Source organism: Lotus japonicus, chromosome 6 (genome assembly GCF_012489685.1).
Source record: "Lotus japonicus ecotype B-129 chromosome 6, LjGifu_v1.2".
Taxonomy (NCBI): Eukaryota; Viridiplantae; Streptophyta; class Magnoliopsida; order Fabales; family Fabaceae; genus Lotus; species Lotus japonicus.
This window is the reverse complement of record NC_080046.1, coordinates 43,425,891-43,444,989: the sequence shown is the minus strand read 5'-3', so window position 1 is coordinate 43,444,989 and position 19,099 is coordinate 43,425,891. Positions and strand designations below refer to the sequence as shown.

Genomic DNA, 19,099 nt, shown 5'->3' with positions numbered 1-19,099 from the left:
GATTCCGGTCCCGCCGGCTCTGTAGATTCTATTCTCTCTTCTAATGGAGATTTGTCTTCACCCGAATGGCGTTCAAACGCACATTTGGTTGAAGATAAGTGTATTTGGCTTTCCATCTGGGGCAGTATTGGGATCATTAACTCGCTTCGAATATCTGCCCAAGGGTTCACGAAGATAAATCCCGCCACCTCTAATAATGAAGATCTTCAGTTGAATGTTCTTCCATGTGGCGAGGGTGACTGTGTTCTGTTGCGCAAAGAGCCATCCGATGAATCACCCGATTTCTTTTTTGTTTATGGTTATTTTTTCTTAGACTTGAATATCAAACTTCCATTCTCGCCTTTTATATGTCACGTTCTTTCCTTTCTGAACGTGGCGCCTTGTCAACTCCAACCCAACGCCTGGGGTTTTATCCGCTGCTTTGAAATTCTTTGCGAACATTTGAGTTTCACTCCTACCTACCCCTTGTTTTTCCTTTTCTATAAGTCAGTCACCACTAAGCCTACATCTGTTAAGTGGGTTCCCCTTTTAGCCCGCAAGAACATGAGCCGATTCATCGCCCTTAAAAGCCATTACAAAGTATGGCAGAAAAAATACTTCAAAGTTATGGAGTCGCCCGAAATAAAGAATTTGTTCCGAGATTCCGACAATAATCCTCTCTTCCCCTTTTACTGGACAAAAAACCCTCGCCGAAAAATATCCGTTTCATATGACGCCTTGGATGATTCTGAGCAAGGTATCGCCGATTATCTTCGCACACTACCAGTAATCTCTGGTCATGACTTGATTGAGGCGTCGAAATCCGGCACTTTAGATCAATTTTTTAGTAAGTTTATAATCTTTGCACATAACTTGTTTTTCTTTTTGTTCATGTGTCTTGTCTAACTGATACTTTCCATGTAGCTACAATGGGAAAAAGCAAGGTCGACGCTAACCCATTGAAGATGAAGGAATACCTCGCCCAGTCTGCTGCGGCGGCGAAGAAAAGGGCCGCCGAGACTGAACAAAAGAAGAAGAATGAAAGTGCTTCGGGCTCTGATAACGTCAGGGACCCTAAGCGCCAAGGAACTTCAGGCGCTGCTGGTGGTAAACCTCTTCACCAGCCAACTCTCAATCCAACCGGTTTGGCTTCCAAGAGTCAACCCGCGGAAAAAAAAGAAGGGACATGACAATGTCCCGCCACCCCACCAGGATTCAAGTATGCTGATCAACCGTCCACCAACTCCATTTAGCCATGCTGGCACTAGCTCAGCCATTGGTGGCGAGGCTCCTCCCCCTTTGCTGAGCTTATCTGATCCTCACTTCAACGGGTTGGACTTCATGACCCGAACTTTTGACAACCGGATTCACAAAGATATTTTCGGTCAAGGCCCCCCCAACATTGCTTCCCAGGCCATCTTCCATGCACTTTCTGCCGCCAGCACTGTGGCGGGAATGGCTCAGTGTGTGAAGGAATTGATATCGGCCAAGAATCGTTTTGAGAAGAAGGCGGCTGATTATAAGACTGCCTATGAGCGAGCCAAGGTCGATGCTGAGATAGCCAACAAGCACTTGAAGTCTGCTGAAGAAAAATGTGCTAAGTTAACTGATGACTTGGCTGCTTCTAACCTGCTCCTTCAGAAGACCAAGTCCCTGAAAGAAGCCATTAATGACAAACACACTGTTGTTCAGGCTAAGTGCCAAAAGCTGGAGAAGAAGTATGAACGCCTGAATGCTTCCAATTTAGGGCGTGTCTCCCTCCAATTTGCTCAAGGCTTTCTGGCGGCCAAAGAGCAAATAAGTGTTGTTGAACTGAGCTTTGATCTTTCCCACATCGGGTATCTGAAGGAGATCAAGGATGGTCAAGTGGTTGGCGATGATGACATTGGCCTCGACCTTCTTCCTCAGTTTGATTCTGATAGTGAGCCCGAGGAAGGGAATGGCGAAGTTGGGAATGACCAGAACAAGAATGAGGGTCAAGGGAAGGAAGACCCTCAAGTTGTTGCAAGCCAGGACAACAACGCCAACAATGAGAACCTGGCTAGAATTTAGATTGTTTTTATTTTGTTAAGTCAAAATTTTACCTTTGGGCTTTGCCCTTTTGCTCTTTTGTTCATTGTTGTTTCAAGTCATGTATGGGCTTCGCCCCTTTTCTCCTTTTCAATACAATTTGTTTAAGTTCAATCGTTGTTACCTTTAAACTGTTGTTTACTAAATTTTCTTTTTATTTGGCTTCATATACCTTAGCCGATTTTTCGACGAGGCTTGGTTTCTAGTGGCCACTAGAATTGCCAAGGCTTTTAACATTTGATGGCGATACTTTCTTATTCCGAAAGGTTTATTCGCGGTATTGTATACCTTGGTACGATTTGCACCGCATAAACTCGTAATATAAATCAAAAAATAAGCAATTCTGTTGAAATGATCTTTTCATTACTTTTTCATACATGGGAACAATTGTCCCTTCATTCTTACATATGTCGCCTCATTAAAAACCTCTCCAAAAGAAAGGGAAAAAGAGTGCGGCTTCATTCACCTTTGTTGTTTCTTTTAACTAAAATACTGCTTTAGATGTGAGGCGTTCCATGCTCGTGGAACCTTTTGACCGTTAAGTTGTTCCAATTTATAAGCTCCTCCTCCCACGTCGCCTATAATTCTGTAGGGCCCGCCCCAGTTGGGCGACAGTTTGTTGTGTTTGTCAGGTATGGTATTTTTTCGGAGCACTAAGTCTCCTACCCTCATCGTTCTTGGCACCACTTTTGTTGAAAACTTTCGTGCAACCTTCACTTTTCCCGCCTCATTCCTTATGTGCGTCTCCCGTTGTTCCTCAGGCAACATGACTAGATTTGCTATCAGATTTTCCCCATTGTCATACTCATTAAACCGAGCCACTCGCCAGCTTTGGTTGGCAATCTCCACAGGGAGCATGGCACCAGTTCCATAAGTTAAACGATATGGGGTTTCCCTCGTGCTTGACTGTTCAGTGGTGTTGTATGCCCATAGGACGCCTGGTAATTCTTCCGCCCAAAGTCCTTTCGCTTCATCCAGCTTCTTCTTTAAGCCTTTCAAAATAACCTTGTTAGCTGACTCAGCCTGTCCATTGGTTTGTGGATGTTCTACCGAGGCAAATCACATTTCAATTCCCATTTCCGCGCAAAATTCCCGGGTAACATTACTTGTAAATTGGGTTCCATTGTCCATTACCAACGTCATGGGAACCCCAAACCTGCAAACAATCCTTCGCCACAGAAAATTCCTGACCTTGGCGGCTGTGATAGTCGCCACTGCTTCAGCTTCTATCCATTTGGTGAAGTAATCAACCGCCACGATGATATACTTCATTTGTGCCTTCGCTACTGGGAATGGTCCTAAAATGTCAGTCCCCCACATAGCGAATGGCCAAGGCGCCATCATGGTTGTTAATTCTTCCGGTGGAGCCTTATGTAGGTCAGAAAAGACTTGACATTTTTCACATTTCTTAACATATTCCAGACAATCCTTCTTCATTGTCGGCCAATAAAATCCTGCTCTTAAAACCTTTATTGCCAAAGATCGCCCACCGATATGACTAGAGCACACTCCTTCGTGAACTTCCGCCATTATTCCTGGGGCATCCTTAGAATCAACACATTTGAGCATAGGAGACATAATTCCCCGCCGATACAACTCACCATCCACCAGTGTGTAAAATATGGCCTCCCTGTGTTTTGCCCTCGTGTTCAGATCATCATCCTTTGGAGGGTTCTCTAGGAAGATCTTGATTGGCTCCATCCAGGAAGGTTCGCCTTCAATCACCGACTTTACTGCTTTTAACTTTATTTCTACCAAATCAATGCTTGGGCGAGGCAAGGTTTCTTGAATGACTGTTTGATAGTTGCCCAATCGCCCGGTACTCGCCAATTTTGCTAGCACATCAGCCCTCTCATTTTGACTTCTCGGAACATGTTCTATCCTAACATTTTTTATCTCCATCATTAATCTGCGCACCACTTCCAAGTATTTAGAGAGTTGCGGATCTTTCACTTGATACTCGCCTTTCACCTGTTTAACCACCAACTGTGAATCTCCTTTGATGAATAACTTCTGGACGCCTAACTCAATGGCTAGCCTTAAGCCGGCGATCAAAGCCTCATATTCGGATTGATTGTTGCTCGCCTTGAACTCGAATTTCATAGATTGTTCGATGATCGTTTTATCTGTACTTTCAATAGTTATCCCAGCCCCACTTCCAGTGTCATTGGAGGATCCATCCACCGATAGGACCCATTCTCCTTGCGTTTTCTCGCCTTCCGTGGGTGTTAATTCCGCCACGAAGTCGATCAAACTTTGGATTGTAACTTGGCCCCTTAGCTCATATTGTATATCATATTCTGATAACTCAACTGACCAGCTGACCAATCGCCCTGATAAATCAGGCTTCTGGAGTACCTGCCTTAAGGGAACATCGGTTTTAACCTTGACTTGGAAACTTTGAAAATAAGGCCTGAGGCGCCTTGCTGTTTTCAGAATTGCCAAAGCCGCCTTTTCAATTTTTTGGTACCACAATTCCGCCCCCTGCAAAGTATGGCTCACAAAATATATAACCTTCTGCTTATTTCCTTCTTCCTGGAGCAACACCGTACTCACCGCCTTGTCAGTAACTGCTAAGTAGAGTATCAAAGGAACGCTTGACGTTGGCTTGGAGAGTACTTGTAGCGTTGCTAATGTTTCTTTTAACTTGGTAAAAGCTTGTTCGCATGCCTCAGTCCATTGAAACTTCGTATTCTTTTTTAAACAGGTGAAGAATGGGGCCGCTTTGTCACCCGCCATTGGCAAAAAACGTGACAAGGCGGCCATCCGTCCTGTTAAGCGCGGAACCTCCTTTACACTTGTTGGGCTTTTCATTTCCAAGATCGCCATCCCCTTATCAGGATTCACTTTTATTCCCCTTGATGTTAACATGAAACCTAGGAATTTTCCCCCTGAATCCCAAAAGAACACTTCTCGGGATTTAACTTCATTCTATATGTTCTTAATTGAGCAAACACTTCCTTTAGACCATCGTCGTGGTCACCAGCCCTGGCCGACTTCACGATCATGTCATCCACATATACTTCCATATTCCTGCCTACTTGTCTGGAAAATTTTTTATCCATGAGCCGTTGGTACGTAGCTCCTGCGTTCTTCAAACCAAAAGACATTGTCTTGTAACAATAGTTCGCCTGATTGGTCATGAACGCTGTACTTTCCTCGTCAGAAGGATGCATCATAATCTGATTGTAGCCTGAGTAAGCATCCATGAGACTTAAAAGTTCATTTCCGGAAGCTCCATCCACAAGCTTATCAACATTAGGAAGTGGATACGAATCTTTGGGACACACTTTGTTCAAGCTTGTGTAGTCCGTGCACATTCGCCATTTCCCATTGGCCTTTTTGACCATCACAACATTGGCGAGCCAAGTTGGGTACTGCACCTCACGGATGAATCGAGCCTTGATTAGTTTCTCAGTCTCTAGTTGCACGGCCTTATTCTTTTCATCACTCATTCGTCGCCTTGGCTGGGTAACTAGTGTCGCCCCTGATCGTATGGCCAGTTTATGGGTGATCACATTGGGGTCAATCCCTGGTACATCATTGATGGTCCATGCAAAGAGGTCCAAATTATCACCTAAAAGGGTGATCAATCTTTTCTCTTGCTCCTTCGTTAAACTACTACCAATCTTTAAAAACTTATCCTTGACTTGCACCTGCTTGGTTTCTTCCAGAGGTTGTGGGCGAAAATCATCAGCATCGTCTCTTGGGTCTAAACTAAATCCCTCTTGTGGAAAGATTTCTGTAATTCGATGGTTTTCCTTGGCGGCCTTTCGCCCATAGAGCGCCACACTTCTTAGATAACACTCTCTTGCTGCGTTCTGATCTACACGCAGTATCCCGACCTTCCCATTGCAGGCTGGATATTTGACAGTTAAGTGAGCAGTTGAAATGACCGCACATAACTTGTTGAGGGTGTCTCTCCCCAAGAGTACATTGTAATTGGCTCTACACGCCAAGACTAAGTACTTCACTTGAAATTTCTTAACGAACTCTCCTTCTCCAAAGGCAGTTGGTATTTCCACGTATCCCCGCACATTGACACGGTCCCCAGTAAATCCCACCAAGGTTCCTTTATATGGCTTCAAGTCTGATTCCTTTAACCCCAAGCGATCAAAGGCATCTCCATAAATGATGTCCACCGAAGATCCCTGGTCTAAAAACATTTTTTTCGTCATGTAATTGTTAACCCTGATTGTTACTACAATTGAGTCGTTGTCATGGGGAATAACATGCGCAAAATCCTGAGGGGTAAATATAATAGGAGAGTGGTTCACCGAACACTCGCCTTCGTACGCCTCATGTACTGAGTGTACTGCCGCCACATAACGCTTTCTAGCCTTGCTTGAAATTGCACCCCCTCCAAATCCTCCTGCAATGGATGAGCATTCCCCAACAGGATCGCCCAACTCTTCAATTATCTCCTTTCATTTGCCTTTGTCCCCTTGTGTTATCTTAGCGGCCTCTGGTGTTGTTGCGTCTTTTACAAAATTTGCTAAATGTCCAGCCTTGATCAGGCGATCAATTTCCCGCCTCAAGTTCCAACAATTATTCGTGGTATGCCCCAACGCTTTGTGGTACTCGCACCATCTATTTGTATCCACATTAGCTGGCGGCCGCCGTGGAGGCGGTGGATATTGCACAACATTTGTCTGCCCAACTGCTTTTAAAATGGTACTTAAGGGAGCATTCAACTTAATAAGTGGAACTGGAGCTGGCGAGGCACCATGCTGACCAGTTGAGGCTGCAGTGGGACCTTGGGAATTTCTGTGCCATGTATTTTGAAATCCGGGTTTGGAGTTTTGATATGGTCCCGGTCTTGGTATACGCGGAGTTTGTGCTACCCTGGTTTCCTTCCCCGCCTTGAGTTTTTCCTGTGGAACACCGCCAGATTGGACCTGCTTGCGCCCCTCCTCCCTCTCTTGTTTTTTCTAATCATCTTGTTCAATTAGGATGAATTCCTGAACGCGAAGATCCATCATGTCCCTCGCTGGTCGCCTCGTTAAGTCCCGATTCAGATCTCCCGCCCTAAGGCCATTTTTAAAAGACGCCAAGCATACATCCGGGTTATCCTCCTCCAACTGAACCGCCATCTTACTGAAGCGTGCCATGTAGGTTTTCAACTTCTCCCCTGGCTGCCGATGTATGCTGATTAGATCAAACATTGTTGCTTTTGTAGTTTTGTTGGCGGAGAATTGAGTCAGGAACTTGGTAGACAGATCGGTAAAATTGTCAATGGAGAAAGGCGGTTGTCTGATGAACCACTGCATCGCCATTCCTTTGAATGTGGAAGGCAATAATCTGCACTTCACCGCATCTGTTGCCCCACCAATTACCATTTTGGTGTTAAAATATCTCAGATGTTCCATGGGATCAGAGTCGCCTGAAAAGGCGTCTAATGCCATTGTTTGTAGATGCTTTGGTATGTCTACCTTGGTGATGGCTGGAACGAAAGGTTGAAATTCTACTACGTCCTCTGCCTCAAGACGTTGTCCTTGCTTAAAATCCTGCCTCTGAGTTAGATACTCGACTTGGGCTTGTAACTGTTCATTTTGGGATTGCACCTTCTGCAAAGTATCTAACATTTGTTGCAGAGCCGCAGGCGTGATACCCGTCACTGCCTCCTGCGTTCTCCGTGGAGCACTGGTTTTGAGGTCTTCTAAGTTCACATAGTCAGGCGGCGTTGATCGCCGCCTAACGCCTGGATTTGATTTAGCTATCAAATCTGAAGGTCTTCTTGGAGCTGCGTTCACCAGCGACGCTGGCGACGGCGACACTGAGTGGACCCCCTCCGAGGAAGCCTCCTGTTCTTACTCGTGCAGTATAGGACGATTGTTGTCCCGTCCGCCGCCGCGGCCGCCGTGACGACCACCACCGCGCCGGCGATGATCACGGCGGCCCACGCCGCATGAACGAGTCTCCATGGCTCGTAACTTCTACCTTCTACGGCACTGGAAGATCTAGGTCAGAGCCACAGACGACGCCAATGTTCTGTACTAGAGCAGCTTACGTAAGAAGAAGTAATAAAGCTAACCCTAGCAGAGCACTAAAAATGGTAAGATGTCATAAAAGGTAAATTCTCATTAATGTTGAAAAGTTGTCTCGTACAAGCTGATGACTTCCCCTTTTATAGAGGGTGTGGTCATGACATGGACTTTTCCTATATTTGGGCCTGACAATCAGGGCCCAAATCCCTATACATATAAGACAAATCCAAAGGAATCTTCCAGCTGGCTCGTGGGTCCACCTAAGGAAGGGCAAAGATGCTCGTTGTGTCATTGTTCCCGCCATGGCTGTCTTCGGTCGGTTGATTGTTCATTTTGGGCGGGCATAATCATCCTTTATGTCCCGCCCAGTCCATTTATGTTTCCAAAGATATTGTTAGGAAGTAATACAAAATAGACTTTTAGGGTTAGCCTTTGTGATGTGTGATTAAGTCATTAATCATTAGCATTAAAGTTGTAATATAGTGTTGACTATATAAAGAGTAATTAGTGCTTGTAACACACACAGAAAACAATAAAGATTTTTACTCCACTTTTGACTCTTCTCTCTCTCAGCATTAACTCTCTCTCTCTCTCTCTTAGTTAGTTTCCTTCCGTTAATCAAATCCCAACAAACTGGTATTCAGAGCTTGAAGATTCTTGGCCCGTGAGCGACGACGCACCACCTTGAGCAACGGTTCCGGCGAACCTCTCCATCTTCTTCGTTTCGCCTCTTCATCACGCCAGCGACCTAGAATCTGGAATTGTAGCCACAAGATGACTACGACGAACACCGGCATCCCTACGAATCTTCCAGTCCTCAATGGGAAGAATTGGAATCGCTGGAGTGTTCAGATGAAAGCGATCATGAGTTTTCAAGAAGTATTGGAGATTGTTGAGTCTGGGTTTCCTGTTCTTGGAGAAGCACCCACAGAGGCTCAAACTGCAGCTCACAAGGAGAACAAGCAAAAGTATTTCAAAGCACTATGTCTTCTTCATCAAGGTGTTGATGAAGCCCACTTCGAGAAGATCTCTTCTGCGAAATCTTCAAAGGAAGCATGGACGATTCTTGAAACTTGCAACGAAGGGGATGAGCAATTGAAGAAGGTTCGGTTGCAAACGATGCGGAGACAATTCGAATTGATGCAGATGGATACGAATGAGAAGATTCCTCAGTTCTTCAATCGGGTGATTACGCATACAAATGCTATGAAACAGAATGGAGAAACGATCACCGACCAAACAATTGTAGAAAAGATTCTAAGAACTCTAACCCCGAAGTTTGATCATATCGTGGTTGCCATAGAGGAATCGAGGAAGCTTGACACTCTGAAAATAGAGGACCTTCAAGGTTCTCTAGAAGCACATGAGCAAAGGCTCATGGAGAGATCCACAGACAAGCCTCAAGACCAAGCGTTACAGGCTCAAACCTCCAAGAAAGGAGGATATTACTCAAGAGGTGGATACAAGTCTCAGCTTTCTCCCCTGCTTCTGCCATGGTGCTTTTGCACCTCTGTTGTTGAAAACCTTGAAGCAGATTTGTGATTCTGCAGACGGCAGAGCCGCCAAGGTTAAGAAGAAGCGTTTCTTATTTGCAAGATTTTTTTTTCGCCTTTGTATGCAGCTGACCAAGTCCTTGAAGCTTTGTTTTGGAGCCGCCGTCGTTCCCCTCGCCATCGTTCTGCCGCCCAGTTCCTGAAGTTGGCTAGGGTTTGGAGAACCCAAAGGTTTAGGTTTGGCTGATCCATGTCCTGTTGGGCTTGTGTTTTGGGCCTCTTTCCTTTGGTGTGTTTTGCAAGTAGTTTTACTGAAATCTCACTTAGTTCTAACGTTGTTTAGATATACTAAGTAGTCATGGACTTAATTGTTATTGAACTATCTTGTAAGTTGTTTTGGGCTAAGGCCCAATTCCTTTCATTCGATGTATAAACATCTGTTGTAAGTGCCTTCAGGCAACTCTTTATTGAATGAATTATGAACCTTCGACCAAAATAAAAAATAAAAAAAGGGTGGTCGAGGAAAAGGAAAGGATTCCAGAAGTGATGACAAAGGTGGCAATTCCAAGAATCAGTCACAGGATCAGGACAAGTCTGATAACAATGGTGATGATTCAATGGGAGGTTCAAGCAATTGGCGAGGGGGTAGAAGAAAGTTTGATAGGAAGATGATCAAGTGCTTCAACTGTGGAAAGATTGGTCACTTTTCCTCTGAATGTAAAGCTCCACCTGGTTCCAGTGACAAGAGTGACAAGAAGTAAGCTGAAGCAAATCTTGCCAGGGAAGACCATGAGGTAAACTCTAATGAAACACCACTTTTGTTGATGATGGTAACTAGTAATGTGCTAGATGGTGATGATAGATGGTGTTTAGATTCTGGTCGCTCAAATCACATGACTGGTTATAGAGATTGGTTGATAAATTTTGATGAGAATAAGAAAAGTAGTGTTAGATTTGCTGATGGTAGAATGTTGAATGCTAAGGGTATGGGTGATATAATGTTCAGTGATAAAAAGGGTCAACAAGTGTTGTTAGTTGAAGTCTGGTATGTTCCTAGCATGACTAGCAACCAAGGAATGCTTTCAGCAATCATACCTATTCCAGAGCAAAGGATATACTTCACATAGTATACTCAGATTGGTGTGGTGATTTGGTGGATAGGAAGAGTACCATGGGCTACTTATTTGAGTTTGTTGGAGCTCCTATTTCATGGAGTTCAAAGAAACAATCAGTAGTGGCTCTCTCAACTTGTGAAGCAGAATATATCTCTGCTTGTACTGTTGCCTGCCAAGCACTTTGGCTTCATACTGTGTTGTTGGAGCTGAAGATTGATGTTGGTGACTATGTGGACTTACTTGTGGACAACAGGTCTGCAATTGACCTCTCTAAGAATCCTGTAGCACATGGTCGCAGTAAACATATAGAGACCAATTTTCATTTTCTTAGAGATCAAGTCTCAAAAGGGAAGATCAAGATCAAGCATTGCAGAACAGAACTTCAACTGGCTGATATCATGACCAAACCTCTGAGAGCTGACAGGTTTAAGGAGCTAAGGAAGCTGATTGGTGTTACTTCCATTCAGTGAGAAATCTTATAGCTAAGATGGTGAAGTAGTGGATAGTGATGGCGGGTTTTTTTAAGCATGTTTCATGCTGTTTTTTTACTGCTTGAACGGTTAGCTATTTTGCATTATGGGGGGTGTTAGGAAGTAATACAAAATAGGCTTTTAGGGTTAGCCTTTGTGATGTGTGATTAAGTCATTAATCATTAGCATTAAAGTTGTAATATAGTGTTGACTATATAAAGAGTAATTAGTGCCTGCTTGTAACACACAGAAAGCAATAAAGATTTTTACCCCACTTTTGACTCTTCTCTCTCTCAGCATTAACTCTCTCTCTCTCTCTTAGTTAGTTTCCTTCCGTTAATCAAATCCCAACAGATATGTCATGAATATATCATCGCAGTAGGAAATTCATCAGATTTGCAATTTGAATCTGAATAATGAGTGGGAACTATGATTTATTTATAATTGTAATGGTAGGCAAGGTGGTTGGATCTTACCATTTACTGTTAAAAACATCAGTACGGTCTTCTTTAAACTTGTCTTCTCTATTTTCTTAGTATCTGTTTTAATGTCCTACTCAAAATGACTGTCCCTTGGTGCTTATTGAATTTATTTTTGAAATTTTGCTAGTGGTTTGCTATATTTGAAGCAAGAAATGCTCATAAAAAGATGATAAGGTGTTCTCCAATTACATATTTTGTAACCTGTCATGCGAAAGAATGGTTAGTGGATGGATTATTTGCATTCCCGTCATGTTATATATATATAAATTTATTGAATAAACTTCAGATCATGCTAATTTGAGCTCCCCTGCCCTGGTTTTTCTTGCAGGAATTACTAAACCATTACTAAACCTTTACGACTTACACAGCAAAATAACTGTTATATTAACTTCTATTTTCATTTTATGTTCAGTTTTCAAGCGTGAGTTCTCTTCTTCGGTTTATTTTCTTTCATCTGATATTGGGAGTAGCTTTTGTAAAATTACAACCCGCATGTTATTTAGTTAGTTTCAATTTATGGAGTGTTTTTAAAGTTAGTGGCAGTTGCTTTTGGTTGAGCAGGGTTGGTACAAGCTTTGACAATTAGATTTTGTATACCCTGTTAAGCTTTTCGATTGTTTATAAGATGCCTGAACTAGGCTCATATATGGTTTAATAAGCTAAAGGTAGCACTACGTCAACTTACATAGTTAGTACTTAGTAGGCACTGGTTTTCATGATGTTTATGTCCCAAATCCTTGCTATGGTTACACTTTTGTTCTGAATCTAAGTTTATGAAATAAGTCATTTATTTTGTTATCTGTGTTAATTCATTCTCTGCACTAAAAACTGTCTTGACAAACTCATCACTAAAGGCACAACCAAGAAAGACAACCCCGCATGTAAAGAGTGGGAGACCAATGATCAACTGTTAGGATGGAAAGGGGGGAGGGGTAAAGGTGGGGGGAGGGAGGGAGGAGAGGGATGCTGGGGGTTGGTGGGGGAGAGTGAAATCTACATGAACACTAAAATGAAGGGCAAAAGACTAGATAATAGTGTTAAATTCCCATGTAGGATACTTAATGGAGTGTTCATGTGTCACTTAAAGTGTCATCACTTAACGTGCAACATAAACATTTCTGTTATGTCTCACTCAGATGTGAGCTCGGTGAAGAATGTAACAGACTACTGCACTTTTATTGTTTAAACCATTGTCTTCGAGAGAGACCAAATCTCGTGTGCAACCTGAACTTTCAAGGATAATATTACCTCTTTACTCTTTTACAATCAAAGGTGCCCTGACAACATTATCAGACTCCTAATTTGGGAATCACAAAATTTAAAATCATATGCCAGTTCTAATTTAAGGAGGACATGGGTTAAACATCCAATACATTATTAGAGTTTGTCACAAGTAGAAATTGTGATCCATCCATTATCATCATATTAACAAAGCACAGCACTTACAAAGTACAGCTGCAAGCCAGCAGCGATTGTATAGCATAATAGCAGAAAACAGAAGATGCATCATATGCATTAGCCTACTAGCCCTATGCTAAACTCATTCTACTTATAACGCGGTAGAAACCTCATCACACATCCCTCAGACAACAGCACCACCTGTCTGATGAAGCATCGCATCTATCTCATCCCCATCCTCCATTTCAAGCTGCAGCAAAGTCATAAACCAAGAATGGAGTCAGCAATTATCACTATCAGAACCAATAACACGTGATGAAATGATACACAGTAAGTAAAGATACCTCATCTGGAGTCTGCTCTGCTCGAAGGCGACGCCCATCAAACAGAAAAGCTATTGAGTTAAAATCCACAGACTGCCGGTCACAGTATGCGTTCATTAGCTTTTTCAGTTGCGTGCTTCTCTTGATCCTGAAGAAAACTTCATTCCCATCCTACAACAGCCAAATGATAAATTAGCATACATGATCCAATTTTATGCTGGTAACCAAGACTAACTATATGTCAAATTATAACCCTTTAAACAATTTAGAGTACTTAATTTCCATTTGAGAAAATCTGTAAACAACACTTTCAATGGCCTCCAGCCTACAAAGTAAAAAGTCTGGCCAGAAAATTCAGTTCATTTTAAAAAGTATGGTATGACCACTGAATGATAATGGAACCATAATTCATCTAAAGGCAAACCCAAAGCTGTTAAAATTGACAACAAAAACTTACAAAATACATTACTTTAAGACAAGAGAATCATCGGTAGAATTTGAGATTTGAGAATGTCTCAACCACGGGAAAAGAGATGAGCATCTTAATGGAAATCAACTACCAAAAAATAGTTCCTTGAGTAGCGTTTGAGACTTGAATATATATTACTAACTTTTTTTGTTTGAGCCACATGTATCTTCTAAGTTAGAACATCCTCGTGCTAGTTGGTCTATGTGTTTGGTGGTAATATATATTACAAACTTAAATACACATAGAAGCCAGATAAACATAGTATTTCTCTTTTACAAGACGAAAAAGCTCATCTCCTTCCGTCAAAACATATATTAACATTCCAGAGAATACAACAATATCTTGGATACCTGACTCTGCCAGGCCAAAGAACGAACTAGAAATTGTCACAAACATCCCATCAAACATAACACAGAAAGCAACACTAATTTTGCACTCTGAAGCTTCTTACCTAAACTAGTCCACCCATCCGGAAGACATCAAACTCATTTATATTGTATAAACACTCGAATATAAACTATAAAAAAAAAATTCAATCCAAAGAATCAAAATATAAGATAACAGGAACTTCAAAGCAACACATCAGCAACTTATTTAAGTTACTCATGGAAGATAAAATCATCTAATAAAACTCCTGACGATTATGAGTAAAAATTCTGCAGAGCACTAATTCTAAAAACCATAATCACACAATAAAGAGTCAACCCCTATTATAAAATCAAATTCCCAGATGAAAACAATAACCAACAAAATAATTGATGTTAAGCAATTTTATTCCTTTTCTAAAAAACAAAAAAGGAAACTGTTAAGTAAAATCTTCAATTTTAAAAAAGCGATAAACACAATCAAATCCCCAAAAAGTTCAACAAAAAATAAACAAGGAAACCCCTCATGCAAGCTCACAATCATAAACCCCAAGGACACAAAATTCTACAAATCAAGTGATCAGTGTAACGAATCGATGATCAAAGGCATCCCAAAAAAACATGATCGAACAAAAACTAGCCCTAAGGGAACAAATCGAAGGCATAAACCCTAGAAATTGAAGGGGAAGAAACAACGAACCTGGCCCTTGACCTTGAGATTGATGTGTGCGCCGCCCTGATCGGTGGGCTTCTTGTCTTCCTCGTTGTTGGTAACGCCGCCGCCGGATGACATCTTCGAACACTGCGATGCGATGCGACGGAGCACAAAATCAACACTTCTGCTTCTGTCACCGCCGACAAAAATTATGCTATGTGCGTGGTCATGGCGCCGTGAAGGGTCTTTTATAGGATTGGGAAATGGACGGTCCAGATTTTCTGGATGTTGCATACAATGTAATACAGGCTTTGTCTTGGGCCCAGGCCCAAACCAAACATTTTCAAAATCTGAATTTTTTGATATATAGATTGTTTTGGTAAATATGTAAATGTGCTCTGAACTGGAATTATTTTGATCAACAATCTAATCCAATTAGATAGATAATTATTATTTATTCAAAAAAAAGATAATAATTATTATTTATTCGTTACATTAAGGTTTTACACTAACTATTTTTAGCGGTTTTTTAATTGTAAATTAAAAAGTAACATTATTTTTAATGAAATTGTAGTTTTATTTTTTATTATACCATTTATATTTTTATTATTTAATTTTGTGATAAGTGTGTAAAATATTTCATAATTAGATCATGAATATTATCATGAACCTCTATATTGTGTTTGGTTGGAAATGAAAAGTGGGTAGAAAGAAAGTAGAAAGAAGGAAAGGGAAAAGAAAGAAGAATAGAAATTGAGTTGATTTTTTAAATTGTTTGGTTGGAGATAAAGTGAAAAGGAAAATGAAAGAAAAAAAATTAAGTATGAAATATGATTAATATATTATTTTTAGAGTTAATAGTCAAATTAGTTATTAAATTTCTAAGCGAGTTTGATTTTAGTCACTCTAAGAAAAAATGAAGTTTACTGGCGGTTTTAATCATCAAAATGACCGCCACTAAACGTCATTTTTTCTTAGAGGGACCAAATCAAACTTACTTACAAACTAAGAGACTAATTTGGCCATTAACCCTTATTTTTATATAACTTTTTATAAATTATTTATGTCACATCATATAGCAAATGAATATGGGCACGGAATCTTTTGGACCTTGTTCTCGTTTTATGGGATCGGCATAAAGTTTTCTTTCATGTACATTTTCTCATTTTCTACCCTCTATTTCCAAATCACCAACTACCGTTTGCAGGGTATTTTTTGGGGGTAACTACTCCTAACCTTTCAAAGATGATGGGCTTTTGTCTGATGCCATATGTCATATTCAAGTTTTGGCCCAAATTAAAAAACATCATCACCCTTATAGCTTAACGTCTTTCTCCGTTGCTTCTTCCTCTTCGTCATCACCTTCGCCCGCATACCCTCACAGTTGTGTTCAGTGGCCATGGTAGTCCTAATGTATACGTCAGTGGTGTAGAGTGACGTGTTTTGCTTGGCTTCTTCTGCAGGAGTCTCGAAGAAAGGGCATCATATAACCTCCAGACTACAATTTTGTGGGATGCTCGGTGGTCATCATCTGACCTCATGATGCCAGATCCAGCTGTTTCGTTTTATTTACAGATTGGTTCCAACCTCTGTGCATTTTGAAGGCTCCCCCTTTCACCTGTAAGCAACTTTCGCCTCCTGTAAATTTACCCATGTAGTGAGTATGTTTGCATGCCAGTCTTTGTGTCCTTGCTGATTTCTCATATACAATTTCCCTTACCTTAATAGATCTTAATCTTGTTAAACCTGTTATTTCAATTTTGAGATGCATGGGCGTTTGAACCAAATAAGTAGCTTGCGTTCTGGTATAAGTAATTCGACAATTAGGGTTAAGATCATTCGTATGTGGGAAAGTTGCCCGGTGAATCAACCTATGAAGCCTTATTCTCTTCACATTTTTCTTATTGATGCTTAGGTTGTGGACCACTCTATCAAGTTATTAATGCCTATATTGTCATCTCTCTTTTTTTTTTTCCTTTTTTATGAACTTGAGTATTTTTCAACTGCATCAGAAGGTTTAATATGTGTAAAGAGTAGGTTTAGTTTTATCATCTATTCAGCTGATTGTATTCATCTGATCGGTTCCCCTGACTTTTTTGTAGGGAGATAAGATTGAATTCAGTGCCAAAAATAATCTAATAACCAAATTTAAGAAGGATCTAACTGAAGGGAAAGTATACCGAATCTCGCATTTTGCAGTTGCAACCAATAGTGGCTTTTTCATGGCTTCTAACAATGAGTTCAATATAAATTTTGTGGAAAGAACGAAGGTTGTTCTTGAAGAAGCGTCGTTGATTCCAATGAGCATCTTCACCATCAAGAATTCGGAAGAAATCAGATCCATTGGCGGTGATTATAACTATCTGATTGGTATTGTATTACTTTATTTTCTAAATTTCTTATTTCCTATATATACAAATTGAGTTGAGGCTCATGCACTTGACTTCAAATCCATATATTAATTTGCCCGTAAATTTTTTGTTATAAATTCTTCTTACTCCCTGAATTTGTAGACATGATTGGGCTGGTAACTAATGTCTCCAAGGAAAAACAGTACAGTAAGGGCGGCTATGTTACTAGAATGATTGAACTTGAGTTGACTGATGATAGGTAAGATTTATTTACCATCCATTGGACTCACTGCATCTGTTTTCAGTAAAATTAAAATAATTTTAAATTTATTTTAATCTATTTCATATGGGTCGGTTGAGTTATTTTGTTTTCAATTTGCTGTGATAGGGGAAAAAATCAGTGTGCTTTATTTGGCAACTATGTTGATGTTGTCAAAGGCTTCCTTTCTTCAGACGGTTATCGCATGACGGTTGTGATTGTTCAATTTGTCAAGATCAAGACATTCATGGGTGAGCTAAATAAGTGAATGCTTTGTAATCCAAATCGAGATTGTCCACTATAAGCATGTTTTTGATGTAGGAATAATCTGTTCATATTTGTTTTATAGGTGATGTTGTAATTCAAAATGTAATGAATGCTACCAATGTTATTTCGAACTCGGATACAGAGGAGACTGCTTCCTTTCGTGATGGATGAGTTAAAGGAATTTTGACAGTTTACATGACATATTATCCTATGGGCTGAGATTATTTGATTTGCATAATTTTTCTAAACAATTGCATTATTGATAAGTGCCAATTTTACCATGTTTGCTAGTGTGTTTTAGGCACTTATCTTGTAGAATTATTTGAAAAAAGCTTGTAGATTAACTCTCTTCATGTTTAGAACTTATAAACTTGTCAAAAAAAAACTTAGATTGATTTTAATGTATATTTTAGTTCAAATCTAATTGCAGGGTGAAGATCTAGAATGAATGTGGATTTTTTGGAATATCCTTAGTTTCCCGGCTCAGCCTATTCATTTTTCCGCTCAGCCCTCAAAGCTCATAACCCTGACTACTCAGGGCTGAGCACCCAACTTGAGGGGCGGAGCCCTCAAAGCTGAATTCACTGACCACCCAAGGTTGAGTGCCCAAAAGGAGGGGCTGAGCGCCCCATGCACAGAAGAGGAAACCCAGGTCTGAAGTAACTGGGGGCTGAGCGCCCATTTTAGGGGGATGAGCGCCCTATTCGTAAAAACACTATATATAGGGCGGTTTCAGCTGAAAGAAAAGAAAGCGGAGTTAGAAAATCAGATTGAGACAGAGAGAAAGATAAGAGAACGACTAGAGCTCATTCTAAGGAGAAAAGGAAGAAGTTTTGAGGCCGGTTTATCGTCAGTTGAGCTGGAGACACGCCGAGGACGTCGCACCGCCGCCGATTATCATCTCCTTCATCGTTTTTCGTTGTAAGCTTTTGAGCATCCATGAAAATGGATAGCTAAGCTCTTTTTGTTGGGATTGGTTGTAGCCTTTTTCCTTTGATGCACTCACTTTGATATATATATATATATATATATATATATATATATATATATATATATATATATATCTTTGTTTCTATGGATAGTTTCAATGATTTTACTTTGTTCTTAATGCTTGTTTTGTCTTGATCATCTAAGACATGAAAATGGATTTGATGAGTTTAGTGAGAACTAGCTAATTGAATCTGATCTAGGTAAATATCATCTAATGAATCTAAGGACTAGAGATAGGATTGGATCATTAGTCAAACTAACATATATGCTTAATCCTTCTTGCTTTGTTAATTAATCAAGAGATTGAGGGGTAACTTAGTAAGATGATAATCTTTGCATAAGGAGACCGTGTAGTAAGATAAGATATGTTGTGATGGAACCAATCATAGGACAAGATTTATGTGTGAAGTCTTAGAGTGCGTAAAG

General features: G+C 40.7%; 2 protein-coding genes across 2 annotated transcripts; one reads left to right on the top strand and one right to left on the bottom strand.

Annotated features, from left to right (window-relative positions):
- Positions 1–12,913: 12,913 nt before the first annotated feature.
- LOC130725288 (small ubiquitin-related modifier 1) lies at positions 12,914–15,034 on the bottom strand. Its single transcript, XM_057576530.1, has 3 exons — positions 14,852–15,034; positions 13,339–13,488; positions 12,914–13,244 (listed from the first exon to the last, which is right to left on the bottom strand). The coding sequence occupies exons 1-3, from the start codon at positions 14,942–14,944 to the stop codon at positions 13,179–13,181; spliced, it is 309 nt and encodes a 102-aa protein (XP_057432513.1). The 5' UTR covers positions 14,945–15,034; the 3' UTR covers positions 12,914–13,178.
- A 35-nt stretch (positions 15,035–15,069) lies between these two features.
- LOC130725360 (uncharacterized) lies at positions 15,070–17,854 on the top strand. Its single transcript, XM_057576598.1, has 5 exons — positions 15,070–15,105; positions 16,909–17,176; positions 17,320–17,416; positions 17,546–17,667; positions 17,766–17,854. The coding sequence occupies exons 1-5, from the start codon at positions 15,070–15,072 to the stop codon at positions 17,852–17,854; spliced, it is 612 nt and encodes a 203-aa protein (XP_057432581.1).
- Positions 17,855–19,099: the final 1,245 nt, after the last annotated feature.